This window comes from Panthera onca, chromosome D3 (assembly GCF_046562875.1).
Source record: "Panthera onca isolate mPanOnc1 chromosome D3, mPanOnc1 haplotype 2, whole genome shotgun sequence".
Classification (NCBI taxonomy): Eukaryota; Metazoa; Chordata; class Mammalia; order Carnivora; family Felidae; genus Panthera; species Panthera onca.
In genome coordinates, this window is record NC_138350.1 from 19,008,663 (window position 1) to 19,028,013 (window position 19,351).

At 42.0% G+C, this 19,351-nt stretch overlaps 1 protein-coding gene and 2 gene segments (V, D, J or C); all 3 read right to left on the reverse strand.

Annotated features, from left to right (window-relative positions):
- LOC132675035 (Ig lambda-1 chain V regions MOPC 104E/RPC20/J558/S104-like) overlaps positions 1–12,275 on the reverse strand; it is a 333,884-nt gene extending 321,609 nt beyond the window's left edge. Inside the window, 2 exon segments of the V gene segment in view lie at positions 11,768–12,070; positions 12,168–12,275. Coding sequence covers positions 11,768–12,070; positions 12,168–12,213 — 349 coding nt within the window.
- The window catches only part of LOC144613894 (immunoglobulin lambda-1 light chain-like), a 429,142-nt gene that overhangs the window by 339,928 nt on the left and 69,863 nt on the right, over positions 1–19,351 (reverse strand).
- Positions 1–19,351, reverse strand: part of LOC132675490 (immunoglobulin lambda-1 light chain-like) — a 500,428-nt gene that overhangs the window by 331,389 nt on the left and 149,688 nt on the right. The gene's annotated exons all lie outside the window — the stretch shown is intronic.

Below are 19,351 nucleotides of genomic sequence, written 5' to 3' on the forward strand. Positions count from 1 at the left end.
GAGCCTGCCTGCTTTGCCTGCCCCACGAGCCTGCATTCAACATCTGCTAGCCATAGATGAGAAAATCCTTGTACTATAAAAGATCCCAAACTGCCTTCTAGCTATCTGACCTGGAGACTCCTGGCTGTGTTGCTGAATGACATCTCCTAGACATGTAAGCCCTTCTCTGATTCCCTTTCTACCTGGGAATTCTTTACTTTACTTTTCTGGGTGTTGGCCCTGTGCCATTCTTTCTGGAAGGGTTACTGCAGTAAGGGACTTCCTGCTCACCTGACCTTTCTAAGTGCCACCCAAATAAATTTCTCTGTGTGTTACTGTCCTCTTGTTCCAGCACTTTTTGTTTGCCCTTTTCCTCAATCAGCCTGAGATCCTCAAGCTCACTAACCACATTTCTTTGATGCCAAATAATTTGAAATTGTATTTGGAACTTCATGAACATTATATTGCATTGATGTCAGACCCATTATAGTCCTCTAAGTAATTTTGATTTTTTTTTTTAGGTTTATTTATTTTTGAAAGAGAGAGAGCATGAACAGGGGAGAGTCAGAGAGAGAAGGGGACAGAGGATCTGAAGCAGGCTCCACATTGACAGCAGTGAGCCTGATGTAGGGCTCGAACCCATGAATTGCAAGGTCATGATCTGAACCAAAGTCAGACGCTCAACTGACTAAGCCACCCAGATGCCCCAATAATTTTGATTTTTTAAAGCAGGCAATAGTTTGATTGAGGTCATACTGAAGACCCTGTCTCTTGGATGGTAGGCAACTCAAATCTCAGTCAATCTTTTTCTTCATTTAGGCTTCTTGGGAACTGCCCACCACATCCCAGATTCAGAGATGAGCCAGAGATTTAGGCAGAAATTATACACAAATGTCAGTTTCCCCCTCTGCACCCTCTTCTTTATAGAATTCCCCCCTTCCTTTCCAGTGGCTCTGAAGTCTGTTGACTGTTTCTTCAAGACAGTTAGACTATGGGTTTACTTAAGGAGTTTTAGCCTTGCCAATCCATGCTAACTCCAGGCTAACAGCCATAAAAATTGGGGACTCTGTCTCACCATACCCTTAAAAAAATTTAAATTTCCATCCATTAACTCCCTGCATTTTCTTCATTGTCAGGTGTTCAGATAGTTGCTTTTTAATACTTTTTTCCCTGGAAGGCATAGTTGATATTTGCATAAGGTTCTGTCTAGGAGGAGCTCATACAGATATACCAAAAGCAGAGCTCATCTGTTTTTTAAAAGAAGACTTCCCAAAGTTCTATAGCACAGTTATATTGTACTTCATTTGCTAGGACTTTGTCACATGTCCACCAATAGCTAGGAAGAGTGGGATATACAGCCACACTTTTGTGTGACAAAGAAGGGATTATTGAGCTCTTCTTACAAAGAGCTCCTTGAGTGTGTAAGTGCATCCCAAAGGATGTGTGTGTTTTTATTTTTGAGAGAGAGAGAGAGAGAGAGCGCGCGCGCGCGCGCGCACACATTAGTGGGGGAGGGGCAGAGAGAGAAGGAGACAGAGGATCCAGAGTGGGCTCTGCACTGACAGCACAGAGTCCAATGTGGGGCTCGAATTCACTGAACCATGAAATCATGATTGAGCTGAAGTCGGACACTTAACCAACTGACCCACCCAAGTTCCCCATTACTACATTAATCTTAGGAGCTGTATATAAAATGCAGAAATATGAAGGCAAGGTTTGATAACAATTGTGGGAATATCGAGAACAAAAATTAAAGAATGCATCCAAATTTAGAAGTATAGTTATATTGATTATAGTTATATTGATATTAGTAAAGTTTTGGCATAAAGAACCTTTTTGGAAAATGGGGTAATTTTTAATACTTGGGATTTTATACATGTGTGTTGCATTAAGTGCAACCCACTTAAATACATGTTTAGTACATGCAGAGTGTTCCTTCTGTTTGCACTTGGTCAGCAAAGTGTGTCATGGAGGATGCTCCTTTTTGGAGGAAATATGTTTGATCTCATTCCTTAGATCTGATTATAATCTTCGAATTATGAAATAATTGGACTTTGTTTTTCCTGAATCAGTTCCTTCCAAATCATTCATGTTTTCCTTCCACTTTAGGGCTTAGGTAGTTATAGGAGTCAATCCAGACCCTTGCCTTCACCTTTCAATAGATGGTCCGCATTTAGGCTGCTTGAAAGTTGATGTGTCTGATCATGTGATCTTTTTTTCACAAAGGCTGGGGTGTGTTTTTGTCCTTGTTTCTTATCTGAATCTGCCACTTGCCTCAGGCCACCACTGTATACCACCCAGCAGTAGTACTCAGCATGGTCCTCAGGCTGGGCCCCGTGAGGGTCAGGGCATCTTTACCTCCAAAGAGGGACCCTGAGAACCGGCAAGGGTCCAGGAGTGTTTGCTGTTTGTGTTGTAAATCAATGTCCTGGGGGCTTAGCCAGGCTTCTGCCGAAACCAGTATGGATAGTGAGAGAATCAGTGACTGCTCCAGTGCTGGAGCCACAGGCGAGAGTGACTGTCCCTCCTGGGGACCGGTCAGTGAGGGCTCCTGAGTCACCACAGCCTGGGAACTGATCCCTGAGATGAAAATAGACACATGTTAGGAATGAAGAATAAAGGCAGAGGGATCACTTCAAAGGCTAGCTTCTGAAATCTCCATGAACGTGGGCAGTGGGGGAGGAGGGGGAGGAGGAGGAGAGGAGTCCAAGCCATGGTGCAGATGTTGGAAAGATCCCTTGCCCCAGAGCAGAGGCTGGACTCTGATGGTTCTTTATCCCCTACTGAGCGTGGTGTGTGAAAGGGGTGTGTTTGAATGTTGCGTTATGCAAATCCGAGCCCTTTATCATCCTCTTCCACTGCATAGGTCTTCAGCCCTGACAGCTACTACATGGTTAGGGTGTGGGCCAGGGGTGGCTGTGTGCTGTGGATTTACCTCTTGGGAGGAAACAGCTGCTCTGAGCTGCTCACAGGCCAGTGAGCAACTGTTCAGGGTCCATTAAATTGGAAAAACTTGGGTTTCTGCCAGTCCTCTGAGAAGATCCACAGTGTCCCCTGGTGGCCTCCTTGTGCTGAGGGTGTATGGTCTCATTCATTTAACAAATAACTATTGATTTACGTTTTTGACATTGCAACTGTATTTGACAAGCCATTGCACACTCATTGCTGTCTCTTCTTCACTCATCCTGTTTGTATTTCTTTCTCCAGTTGTTGAAGATCCCACCTCAGTGTCAATTTTATTTTATTTTATTTTATTTTATTTTATTTTATTTTATTTATTATTTTTTTAAAGATTTTATTTTATTTGAGAGAGAGAGAGTGTGGGGGGTGGGTAGGGGCAGAGAGAGAGAGAGAGAGAGAGAGAGAGAGAGAGAGAATCTTAAGCAGGCTTCATGCTCAGTGCAGAGCCCAACACAGGGATACCACAACCCTGGGATCATTACCTGAGTTGAAATCAAGAGCAGGAAGCTTAACTAATTGAGCCACCCAGGGACCCCAAGATTTTATTTTTAATTAATCTCTATACCCAACCTGGGGCTTGAACTCACAACCCTGAGATCAAGAGTCACATGCTTTGCCGACTGAGCCAGCCAGGCACCACCCACCCCACCCAGTATCAATTTTAGTGTTACATGGTCTTAATTTCTGATCTGAGTGTTCAGAGTGATTAAAGGAATTGTTTCATGACCAGGTGACTCTAAGGAAGTTATTAATTTGAACCTTACATTGAATAAACAGCTGGTTTAAGTCAGAATTATTTTAATAATTTACTTTAGAGAACTTTAAAAAAGAAGCCACTAAAGACTGAGTGTTAAAGCTTTTACTGTGAATTCATTAGAGACTAAAGTCAGCTGTGTGAATGATCTGCTAAGTCTACAGGACTAGGCATCCCGACCCAACTATGGATACCAAGGTTGGGGAAGCTTTCCTGGTTGGCAGTGCTCCATGCATAGTATCACACATTGGTGCCAGGAGAAGTTAGCACAGTCTATGACTCCACTGGGAGAAGACAAATGGAAGCTTTTGCTTGGAATTCTCTTGGACCCAGCCCATGTGCCTCTTCCTTTGGCTGATTTTAATCTGCATCTTTTTTGTGGTAATAAGCCATATCTATGGGTACATCAGGTTTCAGTGAATTATCTGAGTCCTTCTGGGGAATTATCAAAACTGAGGTGACCTGGGGGACCCCTGAATTTGCAACTGGTGTCAGAGTCGAGGGTATTTTGGGGTACCTTCAGACTTTGGGGGACTCTTCAGACTTTTCAGGGTCCAGACTCACATCAGTTTGTTTTGTGACATCTGTGACATCATTCTGGGTCACCTGTTATGAGGCAACTCCAAGTGTCTTGGCCTGTTAAGATGCTGCAGGACCAGCATAAATGGAAAGATATCCTGGACACTCAAGCACACCTTCTTAGTCTTGTATTTTTCCACTACTTTTGGAAGTAGACAAACTGCAGCAAATATAAATCTCTCTCTTACCACAATGTTTATTGTGGTAAAACATTCATAACATAAAACTTAAAATTTTAACAATTTTTAAGTGCACAATTCAGTGGCATTAGTAAATTCACTTTGTCGCACTCCATTACCATCACCACCACCCAGCTCCAGAACTTTTTATCTTCCAGAATGAAATTCCATATCAATCAAACAGTGCCTGCCCATTCTCCCCTCCTCCAGTACCTAGGAACCAGCACTCTACTTTATGTGTTGACGAATTTAACTACTCTAGAGATCTCATGTATGTAGAATGATATGGTGTTTATCCTTCTGTAACTGGCTTATTTCACTTAGCATAGTGTTTTCAATGCTCATCCACATTGTAGCATGCATCAGAATTTCCTGCATTTTTAAAAAAATTTTTTTAACATTTTTACTTATTTTTGAAAGAGAGAGACAGAGCATGAGTGGGGGAGGGGCAGGGAGAGAGGGAGACACAGAATCCGAAGCAGGCTCCAGGCTCCCAGCTGTCAGCACAGAGCCTGATGAGGGGCTTGATCCCACAAACTGTGAGATCATGACCTGAGTTGAAGTCGAACGCTCAACCAACTGAGCCACCCAGGGGCCCCCAGAATTTCCTGCCTTCTTAAGGCAGAAAAATACTCCATTGCATATATATATACCATATTTTGTTTATCCATCCATCTTTCAATGGACACTTGGATTGCTTCCACCTTTTAGTTGCTGTGAATAGTGCTTTTATGAATATGGGTGTACAAATATAAGACCCTGCTTAATATTATTTTGGGTATGTACTCAGGTGAAATTTCTGGATCATACAGTAATTTTTGGTTTAATTCTTTTTGAGGAACCGCCATACTCTCTTCCACAGTGGCTGCACAATTTTATGTTCCCACCGGCAATATACAAGGGTTCCAGTTTCTGCATATCCTTCTTAACACTTGTTAGTTTCTATTCTTTGGCAATACCATGATAATGGATGTGAAGTGGTAGATTATTGTGATTTTCATTTACATTTCCTTCATGGTTTATGGTTAATGATTTATACCATTATGCTCTAATGGCATAGAGCAACTTGTCAAATGTTTCTTGGACACTTGTATATTTTCTTTGGAGAAATGTCATTCAAGTCCATTGCCCATGCTGTAATCATTTTTATTTTGTTGTTCTTTATATAGCCTGGATATTGATCTCTGATCAGATATAAGATACACAAATATCTTCCTATTCTGTAAATTGCTTGTTCACTCTGTTGTTAGTGTCCTTTGGTGCACATACATTTTAATTTTGATAAAGTCCAATTTATCTGTTTTCTTTTTCCTTTTTTGCCTTTATTTTTGGTGTCATATCTAAGAAATCATTGCCAAATCTAATATAGGTGTATCTCAGAGATATTGCCAGTTCATTTCCAGACCACAGCTGTAAAGCGAATATCTCAGTAAAGTGAGTCAAGTGAATTTTTTGGTTTCCCAGTACATATAAAAGTTATGTTTACATGACACTGTAGTGAATTAAGCGTGCAATAGCATTATGTCTAAAAAACAACATGCATGCCTTAATTAAAAAATATGTTATTGCTAAAAAGTGCTAGCCATCATGTGAGCTTTCAGCAAGTCATCATCTTTTTGCTGGTGGAGGGTCTTGCTTCAATGTTAATGATTGCTGACCAATCAGGGAGGTGGTTGCTAAAGGTTGGGGTATGGCAATTTCTTAAAATAAGACAATAATGAAGTTTTCTGTGTTGAGTGACTTTTTTCAAGAACGATTTCTCTATAGCATGTGATGCTGTTTTGATAGCATTTTACCTTCAGTGGAATTTCTTTCACAGTTGGAGCCAATCCTTCAAAACCTGCTGCTGCTTTGTAAGTAAGCTTGTGTAACATTCTCAATCCTTTGGTGTCATTTCAACACACTGCACAAATCTTCACCAGGTTCCATCTCAAACCCGAGTAAGTTCCACCTCAAAAGCCTCAATTTCTTTGCTCATCCATAAGAAACAACTCCTCATCCGTTGAAGTTCTATCATGAGATTGTAACAATTCAGTCACATCTTCAGGCTGCACTTGTAATTCTAGTTCTGTTACTATATGTACCACATCTGCAGTTACTTCCTCCACTGAAGTCTTGAACCCCTCAATGTCATGTGTGAATGTTGGGATCTACTCCTTCTAAACTCCTGTTCATGTTGCTCTTCTGACCTCTTCCCAAGAGTCATGAATGTTTTCAACAGCATCTAGAATGGTGAATCCCTTCCAGAAAGCTGTTCATTTACTTCATCCAGATCCATCAGAGGAATCACTAGTATCTATTTGATGTCTTTAACATTTCTTCAATGATGCGACTTGAAAGTCAAATTACTCCTTGATCCATGGGTTGCAAAATGAATGTTGTGCTAGCAGGCATGAAACAACATAAATCTCATTGTACATCTCTATCAGAACTCTTGGGTGACCAGGCACATTGTCAATGAGCAGTAATATTTTGAATTTTTTTTTTTTTTTCAACGTTTTTTATTTTATTTTTGGGACAGAGAGAGACAGAGCATGAACGGGGGAGGGGCAGAGAGAGAGGGAGACACAGAATCGGAAACAGGCTCCAGGCTCCGAGCCATCAGCCCAGAGCCTGACGCGGGGCTCGAACTCACGGACCGCGAGATCGTGACCTGGCTGAAGTCGGACGCTTAACCGACTGCGCCACCCAGGCGCCCAATGAGCAGTAATATTTTGAAAGGAATCTGTTTTTCTGAGCAGTAGATCTCAACAGTGGGTTTAAAATATTCAGTAAACCATGTTGTAAACAAATGTGCTGCCATCCACTTGATGTTCCATTTGTAGAGCACAGGTAGAATAGATTTAGCATAATTCTTAAGGGCCATAGGATTTTTGGCATGGTTAATGAGCATTGGCTCCAATTTAAGTCAACAACTGCATTAGCCCTAATGAGACAGTCAGCCTGTCCTTTGAAACTTTGAGGCCAGGCACTCACTTCTCTCGAACTATGAAAATACTGGACATCATTTTCTTCCCATAGAAGGCTGTTTCATCTACATTGACAATCACTGTTTAGTGTAGTCACCTTCATGAATTGTCTTGGCTAGATCTTCTGGATCACTTATGTATTAGTGATCTTATATATTAGCAGCTTATATATTAGCTTATATATTACTTATATATTATAAGTATACTCTAAGTATACTTACATACTTCTAAGTATATTATACGTATACTATACTTATACACTATAAGTATATTATAAGTATACTATATATATTACTTATATATTAGCAGCTTATATATTAGCACTTGATAGTTTTTCTTGCACTTTTATGCTATGGAGATGGCTTCTTTCCTTAAACCTCATGAACCGACCTCCGCTAGCTTCAGACTTTTTCTTCTGCGGCTTTCTCACCTCTCTCAGCTTTCACAGAATTGAAGAGAGTTAGGGTCTTCCTCTGGATTAGGCTGTAGCTTAAAGGAATGTTGTGGCTGGTTCAATCTTCTATCCAGACCACTCACACTTTCTCCAGATGATGATAAGGCTGTTTTGCTTTCTTGTCATTTGTGTATTCACTGGAGTAGAACTTTCAATTTCCTTCAGAACTTTTTTTCCCCCATTCACAACTTGGCCAACTGTTTGGCACAAGAAACCTAGTTTTCAGTCTATCTTGACTTTTGACATGTCTTCCTCATTATGTTTAATCATTCCTAGTTTTTGATTTAAAGTGAGAGATGTGCAATTCTTTCACTTGAACATGATGAGGCCATTGTAGAGTTGTTAAGTGGCCTAATTTTAGTATTGTTGTGAATCAGGAAATAGGGAGACCCAAGGGGAGTGAGAGAGATGGGGGAATGGCTGGCTGGTGCAGCAGCCAGAACATATACGTTTTTCAATTAAGTTTGCCATCTTATATGGGCAGGGTTCGTCGTGCACCAGCACAGTTACAATAGTAATCACAGATCATCATAACAAATAAAATAATAATTAACAAGTTTGAAATTAACAAACAAAATGTGACACAGAGACATAAAGTGAGCAAATGTTGGAAAAATGGTGCCAATAAACTTGCTCAATGTAAGGTTGCCACAAAACTTCAAATTGTAAAAATGCAATATATTTGTGAAGTGTAATAAAGCCAAGTACAGTAAAATAAGTTATTCCTCTATCCTTTATTAGGTGTAGGTATGTTTCATAGGCATTTGTGACCCTCCCATAAATAAGCTGAGTATTTACTACTCATGGGGGAATGGATAGCTCATGCCATTTTCCCTATCCATTAGGACTCTGATCTCCACCTCCCCTCAGTTGGAGAGTATGTGGAGAAGCCATTCTCTGGTCCAAATTTTCTGAAATACCTGTAGTTTCTTGACTTTCAGATGACAAGATTTTCCACAAAGATTATGGGGAACTCTCCCAGGATAAGCAGATGTGGAGGAGTGAAGAAGGCATGATTGGTCAGAGGCAAAGGTTGTGATGCAGTTGCAACAAAATAGACACTACTATGATGGGCTCTAGAGTTGAGAAGTCTCCCCAGGATCCTGAAGTGCGATGAGAGGGGTAGGGCCTGGTAACTATGCATCCATCAGTCTTTGAATACAAGCTGCAGCTAGAAGAGTTAATGGCCTTGGGTGATCCCCTGCCCAAGGCTTAGTCTCATAGCATGATTCAGTGGAGACCTGTTGGCTGGTTACACTCAGTTGCTGGAGAAGGCATGGTTTAGTCCTAGAATGGGGAGTTATGACAGGGCATCACTACATCCATTATAGGTCCACCTCATATCCATGCTCAGATCCCCAGGCTTCATACAGTGAGTCTTGGGAACAATTCCTCCTGGATGTGTTTTGGTCTCTTTTCCAGATGGAAACTTGAAAGAGGTCATTCAGTGGGATGAAATGCAGTTCCTACTGCTGAAGGTGGTCTCAAGAATATAACCAATGTTAATTGTCCTCTGTCTCCACCACTCATATTTGCCTCAACTTTGGCTAGTCCAGGTGACTTCCCTGGTAGGGTTACCCAGACTCTTATTCCCGAGTGTGAACCCAATCACCATGTCTTTCTCAGGCTATATTGTTGGATCTATCTACTTATCGCCCAAATTAGACCAAGAAGACATGTTGATAGATACCATTCATGAGAGCCACAAAATTTTCTCTACTGTACCCTGATGATCAGCCTCAATTTTTCTTTCCCATTTGGTGGCTTCTTTCTTTGCCTGTTGTTCTATTGTCACAGAGGGTGTCAAGTGACCCAGAGCTGAACTTAAAGTTTATTGCAACTCTTGCTGTGTCTTCTCATGTATGCATTTATGTGTAAGAATCATGACCTCCACACCCATACAGCTCAGAGTTTTAGGGAATTAACACACATACTCCCCAAGTGGATCACCAGTTGTGATGAAGAGAGGGACTTCTACTTGTACCCTTTAGTACCAGGAACCATATGATTTTTCAATTCAGGGCAAAACACCATAAATTAATTATGCTTTAGGGTGAATATGCATTCTCAAATATGGCTCCCCAGGAGAAAGGCTGTGTCTTGAGGTTGGTATCTCTGCTGCAATGTCAACTTACCTGGCATTTATACCCTCATTGAATGTGGGACTCTTGGGGATCAGCATGTCACTCTGCAGATGAAGTTAACCCTTAAACAGCTGACAGCTTGAAGCTGAACATTGAGGCCTCACAATAGCAGGGGCAAAAAGCAATTCTTTGAAGGGGGATCTGAGTTACCTGTGCTAACATACCTGGGCCTACCCAGTGTGGTGTGTGAGGCACAATCAATAGAATATATTAATTTAGGCAAGGGACCTAAAGGTCCAACTGATCCTTATTAAAACTCTTGACCAGGGGCCTTGTTTCTTTATGATTTATACTCAGCCCTTGGGAACCTCAACCCTGTGTTCTTCTGGGATGCTGTAGTGAATACTGGCTCATAACTCATGCAGATCCTCCTTGACAGGCACAGAGATTTAAAAATTTCCATTTTGTCATATCAATTTGCAATGAGGGTCTGCTTATCTGCTTCCATTGTGTAAAATATTTTGATATATCCATTCTGCAATTATTCACCTATCCAAAACTCCTTGATATCTTATTCTTTCATAATTTTAAACCTTACCTTGCAGCTCTTTTTGAAGATATTTTTGGGGAAAGAAATAAAGATCAATCATGGGGGAAGTAGACTTGATTTAGAGAGAAATGATGCTTGCCTCTCTAACATACCTTCCCTGCAGATTCTTGCTCTGTGTCAATCCAGTCCCCAACCTTCCCATTGTCCTGCCTACCCATTAGAGCTCTTCAGTAAACACCACGGAGAACTTTGGAGTCTCTGTAGGGAACATGCACAGAGGGCAGAGTGGCCAGTGGTGGGCTGCTTTTCTTTTCTTTCTTTTTTTAATTTTTTTTAAAATTTATTTTTGATAGAAAGAGAGAGAGAGAGAGAGAGAGAGGGGGGGGAAGGGCAGAGAGAGAGGAAGACACAGAATCTGAAGCAGGGTCCAGGCTCAGAGCTGTCAGCACAGATCTCAACGTGGGCCTTGAACTCACAAGCCATGAGATCATGACCTGAGCCAAAGTTGGACGCTTAACCAACTAAGCCACCCAGGAGCCCCTGCTTTTCTTTTCTAAACTTCTTTCCTACCTCCAAGACAGAGATCAGTTTTGTAAATTGGATTAAGAGGCAGGGAAAGAAACTGCATTCCCTAGAGTATAAGTCATCTCATACTTACATTAAATTTTTGCATTTGTTACTATATTTTGGAATTGGCCCTATTGTTTTGGATTGTTTTCATTTTATTTTATTTTAGACTTTCCTTCAAGTCAGTAAGAGGGAGGTGTGATTACTTCCTTGTTTCCCTTAAGTGTCACCTTATATATTTTCCTGTTAAGTTTATCATTACACATGGAGTCACAGCTGTATAGTATGAAACTTTTCTTTTGGTAATTAAATGCTGGCTGGCCTGTATCAGAACTTGGTATGGGGGGAGAGAGAGAGAGAGAGAGAGAGAGAGAGAGAGTGTGTGTGTGTGTGTGTGTGTAAGTTTTTATTTTGCTACTTCTGTCAATAACCAGGCAATTGATGATATATATCTTTGTACTGGCTTTTATGAGTACACTATTATATAAAAAAAATAGTGGATTAAAAATGAAACATTTTGAAACTTACAACAATGTATTTGACTGCTTCCTCTGTGACCATGGAGACCAAACTCTCTGGGCCCACACTAGCCAGGTGCATCATCTGTGAACCGAAGATGGGTGACATTGGGAGCAGAGGGTGAGCCCAGGAGTTTGTGTCTCACTTCCCCATCTGCCTCTGTCTCTGTGGTAATGGTTGCTGAACCACAGAACACAGTAATACTCAGCTTCATCCTCTGACTGTGCCCCCGTGATGGTGAGGATGGCCTTCTGTCCAACCAGGGAGCCAGAGAATCGGGCAGGGACCCCTGGGTTCCGGTAGCTGGTCTCACCTATCAGACCCTGGAATCTCTGGTAGGGCTTCTGTTGGACCCAGGTGGCATAATTACTGGTGGTGACGGCCCCAGTACTGGAGCCACAGGTGAGTGTGACTGTTCCTCCAGGAGTTGTTGAGAGTGAAGTTTCCTGAGTCACTACTTCTTGGGAAGTGGCCCCTGAAAATAAGTGAGAGACCAAAGATCTGGAGAAAGGACAGGGGCATGAAGGTGCAGTGTGGCCTCTCCCACCCCCAGTCCAGAAAGTCCCCCTGACCTGTGCAGTGAGACAGAAGTGTGAACAGGAGAAGAGCCCAGGCCATGGTGTAGATGCCCCAGTGTTGAGCTTCTCAACACAGCTCAGCAGAGTCAGCTTGCTCCCATGATAACTGCTATCACCTGTGGGGGCAGGGATCTCATGTAAATGAGCTCCCCTCCCAGGAGTTCTCAGCAACAGTGTGGCCAGGTCACAGCTACTGAGCTTTTGCATGTCAGTGGAACCCTGGGCCTGAAGGACCTACAGCTAGCCCTCCTCTCTCATGTCTGCCTCCCAGCCCTCTCTGTAACTTTTTTTTTTCCCTCCTTCCCCCCACTCTGTCTCTGATTTTTCAAACCTAGTCTCTTTCTTGGTCACCTGAAAATGGGTCACAGCAGTTTTTCCAATCGTAGAATATGTGCTTCCAGGACCAGAATAGACCTAGTAAAGTGTTGTGATTCCTTTTCGAGAATGAAAATTATGAGATATAATAATAATAAATAGGTAATTAATAATAAAGTAGGTATTATCTATAACAATAAATAGGTAATAAATAAGGTATCCAAAAATGTTAAAGACTGGGGAATCCCTAGTGGACTGCTGGACTCACTGGTGTGATGGGCCCCTGGTTCTTTACAGGGTGTGTTTCCCCTCCTCAGGAGCCATGGTGTTTTTACCAAGGACTTTGATGTACTTCCCACCTTCTACTCATCTTGTTCAAATAAATCAATGTCAGCAATATAATGCATCATTGTGAGTTCTGTAGAACATGCAGATGGTCCAGTTTTCTTGGGGGATATGTTGGGTAAGAAGAAGAATAAAAATAGTCTTGGAGCAACACTTTAAGTGTACAACTGTCCACTCTATATGAGTGTGAACAGCACCTGATACTCCATATGACAACTGATAGGTATGGAAAAGTATGCATTCACCAGTTTTATGACTCTATACCATTTAACTGAAGTCATGTTAAGTAATGTGCTCTAGAAGATATACCACATCAGGCAGCTTCAACTGGGATACAACTTGACTGAGTTTATAATAATCCACCTTCATCTGGCAGAATCCATATGTTTTGGTGGTTGTTGTTTGTTGTTTTTGTTTAGAAGCCAGATTGATGAATTAAATGTCAGCATGATGGGGACAAAACACCACTGCATCATTAATAGTAACACTTTATCTCTTCTATTTTCCCACAATAATATTATTTTGTAAATTTCCATCTTGAAGAAAATGGAGCAAAGCATGGTTCTAAGGCTTTCCCTTGGTCTTCTAAACTACTAATACTCATACTTCTTGGCCTATTTTACTAGGCCAATAAACAAGCATGGAGATTTTGCTGACAATTATGGGAATGTGTTCATTGGGTGATTCTATGGACCCAATAGATCTGCTGTAAGCTATACCTCTACTAGATGGGATATGCAGTTCTCCCCACTGTAATGTAGGGCATGGTGATAATCTTGATTCCTGAGTATGAATGTCACTTGAATCATGTGTTCAACAATACTCAGAATATTAATATTAATATTAAATAAACAAAGGTCACTTTAGGGCAGCAGTGAGGAAATTATTACCATATCTGTTCGTCAAGTGGTGACTGCCTCACAGAGTCCCAGCCTAAATTTCAGTTACAAGCTTTAAGTCCTGAAAAATGGCTACTGAGCAATAAAATTTATTATTTTCTTTGGGGTGGTTGCACCTAGTCCCTTGTACATCCATTCTTTATCTTTCGGTTGTATAGATTGACAGTATCCTTGGTGGCTCCTATCTGCCCTGTCCTTTGGAATGCTGTCCCCCAGTAGCCATGCATACTACATTCTTGGACTGCTGCTCTTTGCCATAATTTAATCCATCATCTTCAAATAATAAGAGGTTTCTCTGCCCTTTAATGTTTAGGGATCATATGATTCCTGTTGCTATCAGAGAGAACAATTTAGTAATGGAATCCTACTATGAACCTGGGCCAACCAAGAACTACATGACTGAGCTATGAGGCCAATGGGAACAGAGGAGCTGACGATGCTGTTTGTACTATGAGCCCACCTGTGAAAGGCTTCAACACCCTGCAAACTAAAAACCCATGAGGGAACAGGTGAGTGGCAACAACCATACCTGTCCACATATTAACTCTCATGATTTGAGAAGTGCCTGAGAAAATATTTTGCAATGCATGGCAACATTTGCTGTGGACCAAGACCAGGTAGGGTATGCAGAGACAGGATTTCCAAAGACAGGTGCTCATTACCAAAATATCTCGGTGAAAATTCTCAAAGCAGGGTTAGGAGGTGAATGGTGAGTCAAGCCAAGGGGAGGGACATGGGTCCAGGGTGGATCAGGTGTGAGGTTTTGTCTCACTACCCATACCTGTCACACTGTGGATATACAAAACTGCTCCCACTACCATGGTTTGCTCCACAGTTGGAGTCAGTATCATCTTCCTGGATATTCTGGATGGTCAGGTACCAAACTAGGTCAGAACCAGAACCTGAAAGCATCAATTAAGGAGGGAAAGTCCTAAAAATGACTTATTGGAAGAGAGAGAGAGACGGGAGGGGCAGGGGGGCTTTTGTCTGAACAGGAGGCATCTTTATCTGGGATATGTGGACCATGGGGTTCTTCTTCAATCAAAAAACTTTAGTTCTGTTAGGGATTTCTCTTTGGTTCTTCTCCGCAAATTACTTCCCTCTTATGCCATTCTCACAGACTTAAAAATGCAGAATCTCAGGCCTCACTCTGGACGTAGGGAATCAGAATCCAAATTTTATAAGATTCCAGATGATTCACTTGTATATTAAAGTTAGAGACTATCTGATCTAACATATGCGGAAGGATATACTTTGTTTTTGGTTACTGATCACTTCTCGTGTTTCAATCTATTCTGTTTCCAACCAACTTCTTCAGGAAATGAACTTTATCATTTTGTGAATTTTATGTCCAGAATAATGTACTTAGGGCTTCCCATTGAAAATAATAAGCATCTCCCTTTCTCTCACTACATCCACATGTGTTTTAATATGAACAGGATAATATTCACAATTTTACAACTTCACAATCTTTACAACTGGTGAACAATTGGAAATACCTAATGACTATCTTTATTATGAATGTAACTTTTAAATATTAAGCAGTAATTGTATATTTACTTCTAAACTCGGGATAAATTACTTATTTTAGCCTTTAATGACAATAGCAGTGCTTGAAACATGACCAAAAATATGAAATATAAGTGAAGCTATGATCACAATTGAGTAATAATTAAAAACCAGTTAGGGAGAAATTGTTCAAATTCAGAAATATACTGTTTGATGTATTAGGTTCCTAGGGGTGCCATAACAAAGTACCACAAGCATGGTGGCTTCAACAAGAAGTTATTGTCTCACAGATCTGGAGGCCAAAAGCCCCAGATCCATAGGGCGGGGCCATGTTCCCTCCGAAACCTGCAGGGGAACCCTTCCATGCCTTCCCATGACTGCTAGTGGTTTGAGGACAATTTTTGGAATTCCATGGTTGCAAATGCAAACTGCAAACTCTGCCTCCAGCTTCCCGCAGTGCCGTCCTTGGCTTCCTCTGGCTGTCTTATTACAAGCACACCAGACATACTGGACTAGGAGGCCACCTTCCCCCAGTATTGTCTCATCTTAACTAATGACATCTATGACAACCCTATTTTCAAATAAGGTCATATTTGTAGGTCCTAAGGGCTAACGACTTCAATATACGTTCTTTGGGAGGATACAATTTAACCCAGAGTATTATGGAAAAAGAATTCTTTCCAAAAATTGTTTTTAATTTTTAATATTAAAAAATATACAATATCCTTGCATTGCATTAAAATGCAACCGAATAAAATAAACTTTATTTATTTAAAAATAATTTTTTTAAGTTTATTTATTTATTTACATAATCTCTGCACCCAGTGTGGGGCTCGAACTCACAACCCTGAGATTAAGAGTCACATGCTCTGCCAACTGGGTCAGCCAGGTGCCCCAATAAACTTTAGAAATATACAAAATGAGGGTTTCCTCTGTTTGTCCTTAGATGACAAGGAATATTAGAGATGTTCCTTTTTTTTGGGAGGAAATGTGTTTGACCTCAGTTTTTAGTTCTGATCCAGGCACGTACCGTTCTTTGTCTAATACAAAATAATTGAAATCTGCTTTTTGTGGACCAGTTCCTCCCAAGACATTCATATATTTGCTCCACTTTAGGACTCAAACAGGAATGGGAAGCAATTCAGACTCTGCATCACTGTCTATGGATGGTCAACATTTAGGCTAACCTGAGAACTCAGGTGTCTAGTCATGGGATGCCAACATCACATGGTTTTGTTTGTACCCACGCTCTGTTAAACAAAAGTTTGTGTCTTCTTTCCTCATCTGGGTCTCCCACTGTGCCAAGCACCGCTATAGTGTAGCCCGCAGTGGTACTCAGCCTCGTTCTAGGGCTGGGCCCCTGTGAGGGTCAGGGAAGCTTTGCCCCCAAGGAGGGAGCCTAAGAACCATGCGGAGGTCCAGGAGTGTTTGCTATTTGTGTTGAAAACCAGTGTCCCGGGGGCTTGTCCAAGCTTCTGATAGAACAGTATTGATAGTGAGCATCGATAACTGCTCCAGTGCTGGAGCCACAGGTGAGAGTGACTGTCCCTCCTGGGGACCAGTCAGTGAGGGCTCCCGAGTCACCACAGCCTGAGAACTGGTCCCTGAAATGAAAACAGACACATGTTAGGAATGAAGAATAAAGGCAGAGGGATCCCTCCAAAGTCTGACCTCTGAAATCTCCATGAACCTGGGTAGTGGGTGAGGAGGGGGAAGAGGAAGAGAGGAGTCCAGGTCATGGAGTGGACTTTCCAAAGGTCCCTGGCCTTACAGCTGGTGCTAGTCTCTGGGTTGTCTCTTTTATCTCCTCCACAGCTCAGGAGTCAAGGGTACGTTTGGTGTTACGTTATTACATTATGCAAATATGAACTCCATTTGGTACTGGGTCCTCAGCCCTACTCGTAGATTTCCTACAAAGAGGATGTCTGGGGTGGTTAAGAGCTCTGAATTTGACCCTTTGGAGGAAGCAGCTGCTGTCACCTCTAACTCAGGCCAGTGGGCATGGGTGCAGGGCCCGTTCAGTTGGAACCATTTCAGTTACTTTCAGGCCTTGGCAGCTTTGAGCAGGCACACAGAGCCCCCTGGTGGCATCCTTAAGAGTCTGTTCATGGCGGTGAGAATCCTGTAGAGGGAACCTGTTCTTGCTTTCAAGAAGCAAGTGAATAATAAATAAATGTCACCCACTCTTGAGTCTCTCCAGAGAATCTTCCTTTTCAGTTTCATCTGTTGTATTTTTCAGTTCTATAAATTCCATTTGTTTTGATGACATCTATTTCAAGTCTGTATTTCTGTCTTTTCCCTTTGTTCCAAGAGTATTTGTAGCTGCTCATCAAATGAATATTATGATTGTTGCCTAAAAACATCTGTCCCATAACTTCAGCATGTGAGTCGTTTCAGTGTTGGTGACAGTAGATTCTCCTTTCTCATTCAAGGTTTGGTCTTCCTGGTTCTTGACATGACAGGTGATATATTTTTTTTTTTTTTTTAACGTTTATTTATTTTTGAGACAGAGAGAGACAGAGCATGAACAGGGGAGGAGCAGAGAGAGAGGGAGACACAGAATCTGAAACAGGCTCCAGGCTCTGAGCTGTCAGCACAGAGCCCGATGCGGGGCTCGAACTCACGGACTGTGAGATCATGACCTGAGCCGAAGTCAGACGCTTAACCGACCGAGCCACCCAGGCGCCCCGACAGGTGATATTTTTTACTAGATCCTGGATATTTGGGATATTATATCATGGGATGTTGGGTCCCTAATTATCTTCCTTCAATCATTCGGTCCTCTCATTGAGGTGCAACAGGATCTCAGGGGTTCTATGTCAGTTTCCCAGTGGCCTCAGAGGATGTGGAGTGCTCACCCCCACTGCTGTGCTGCTGACTTTGTCCTGGAAAAAGTGGGGCATTGATTGTCACCTCCCAGTTCTCATCAGGTCGGGAGTGGGACAAGCTCCCTGCTGACCCCAGGGAGGGTCACACAGGTCTGAATGGAGCTGCTTTGCTGCCTAGGATCAATGCTTAGCAGCTCACTGGGCCCCATACCCTCACTGGCACCAGGGAGGGGGAGTGGTCAACTGCAGGGCCAGCTCCCCTGCTTCCCATCCCCTTATTAGTGTGTTAATGTCAGGTGGGAGTCCACAATAAGCTCCTCACTGGCACCATGGTCACCAGCAGGGGTACAGGAGTGCTGACCAGTTCTGCCTTGTAGCACCACATTCAGTCTCCCTGCCGAGGGATGGGGTTAAAGTGAGCTCCCCCAGGACCTGGTAAAATCATGGATGGAGGAGAACCGGAGTTCTAACTAGGATATATTTTAATTCTTTTTTATTCCCCATGTGTTTGTGTGTTGAAACTTTTATTCTGTAATAATTTTATATTTACGGAAAAAATGCAAAGATTCAGAGATCTCTCAATACCCTTCACCCAGATTATTCTAATGAAAACATCGTGCATAACCATGGCATATTTAGTAAAACAAAAAGTGAACAGTGGTCCAATGATATTAATGAAACTGCAGACTTTATCCAGATCTCACAAGTCTCTGTTATTTTTATCTTTATTTTTATTTTTTGCCACTAATGTCATTCTTTGTTCCAGGGTCCACTCCAACTAACCACATGGCATTTATTCATCCTGACATACTGAAATCCTCCAATGTGTAAGGTTTTCAATCTTTCTTTGTTTTCCTGAATTTGGGAATTTTGCCTAAATGCCCACCCCAACATCACAACTGAAAGCTCAGGTACCCAGCAAAGGTTCCAAGACAGCTCGATGCCTAAAATTCTTCTTTGGCCTGTGTCCTCACATAGCATCTCACATCCTAGTGCCTTGTCTCGGGACACAGCCTCAGCCAGCCCTGAGCACAGGAGCCTGAAAGAGAAGGGAGGGTCTCTGCTCTGAACCCTGCAGGAACAGAGTCCATACTGTGGAGGACTGTCTACCTCCTGGGATGGTCCTCAGGCCCTGACCAACAAGAAACCTAAAAAAATTGTTAGCTGTCATAAAGAGAAAAAAAAAGCCAGCTCAAAAGGCTCTGATTTTTACAACTTGGATCACTAGGCAAAGTTTCTGTGTCATCGTGGGTTTTTTGTTGTCTTGGTTTTTGTTTCTCCA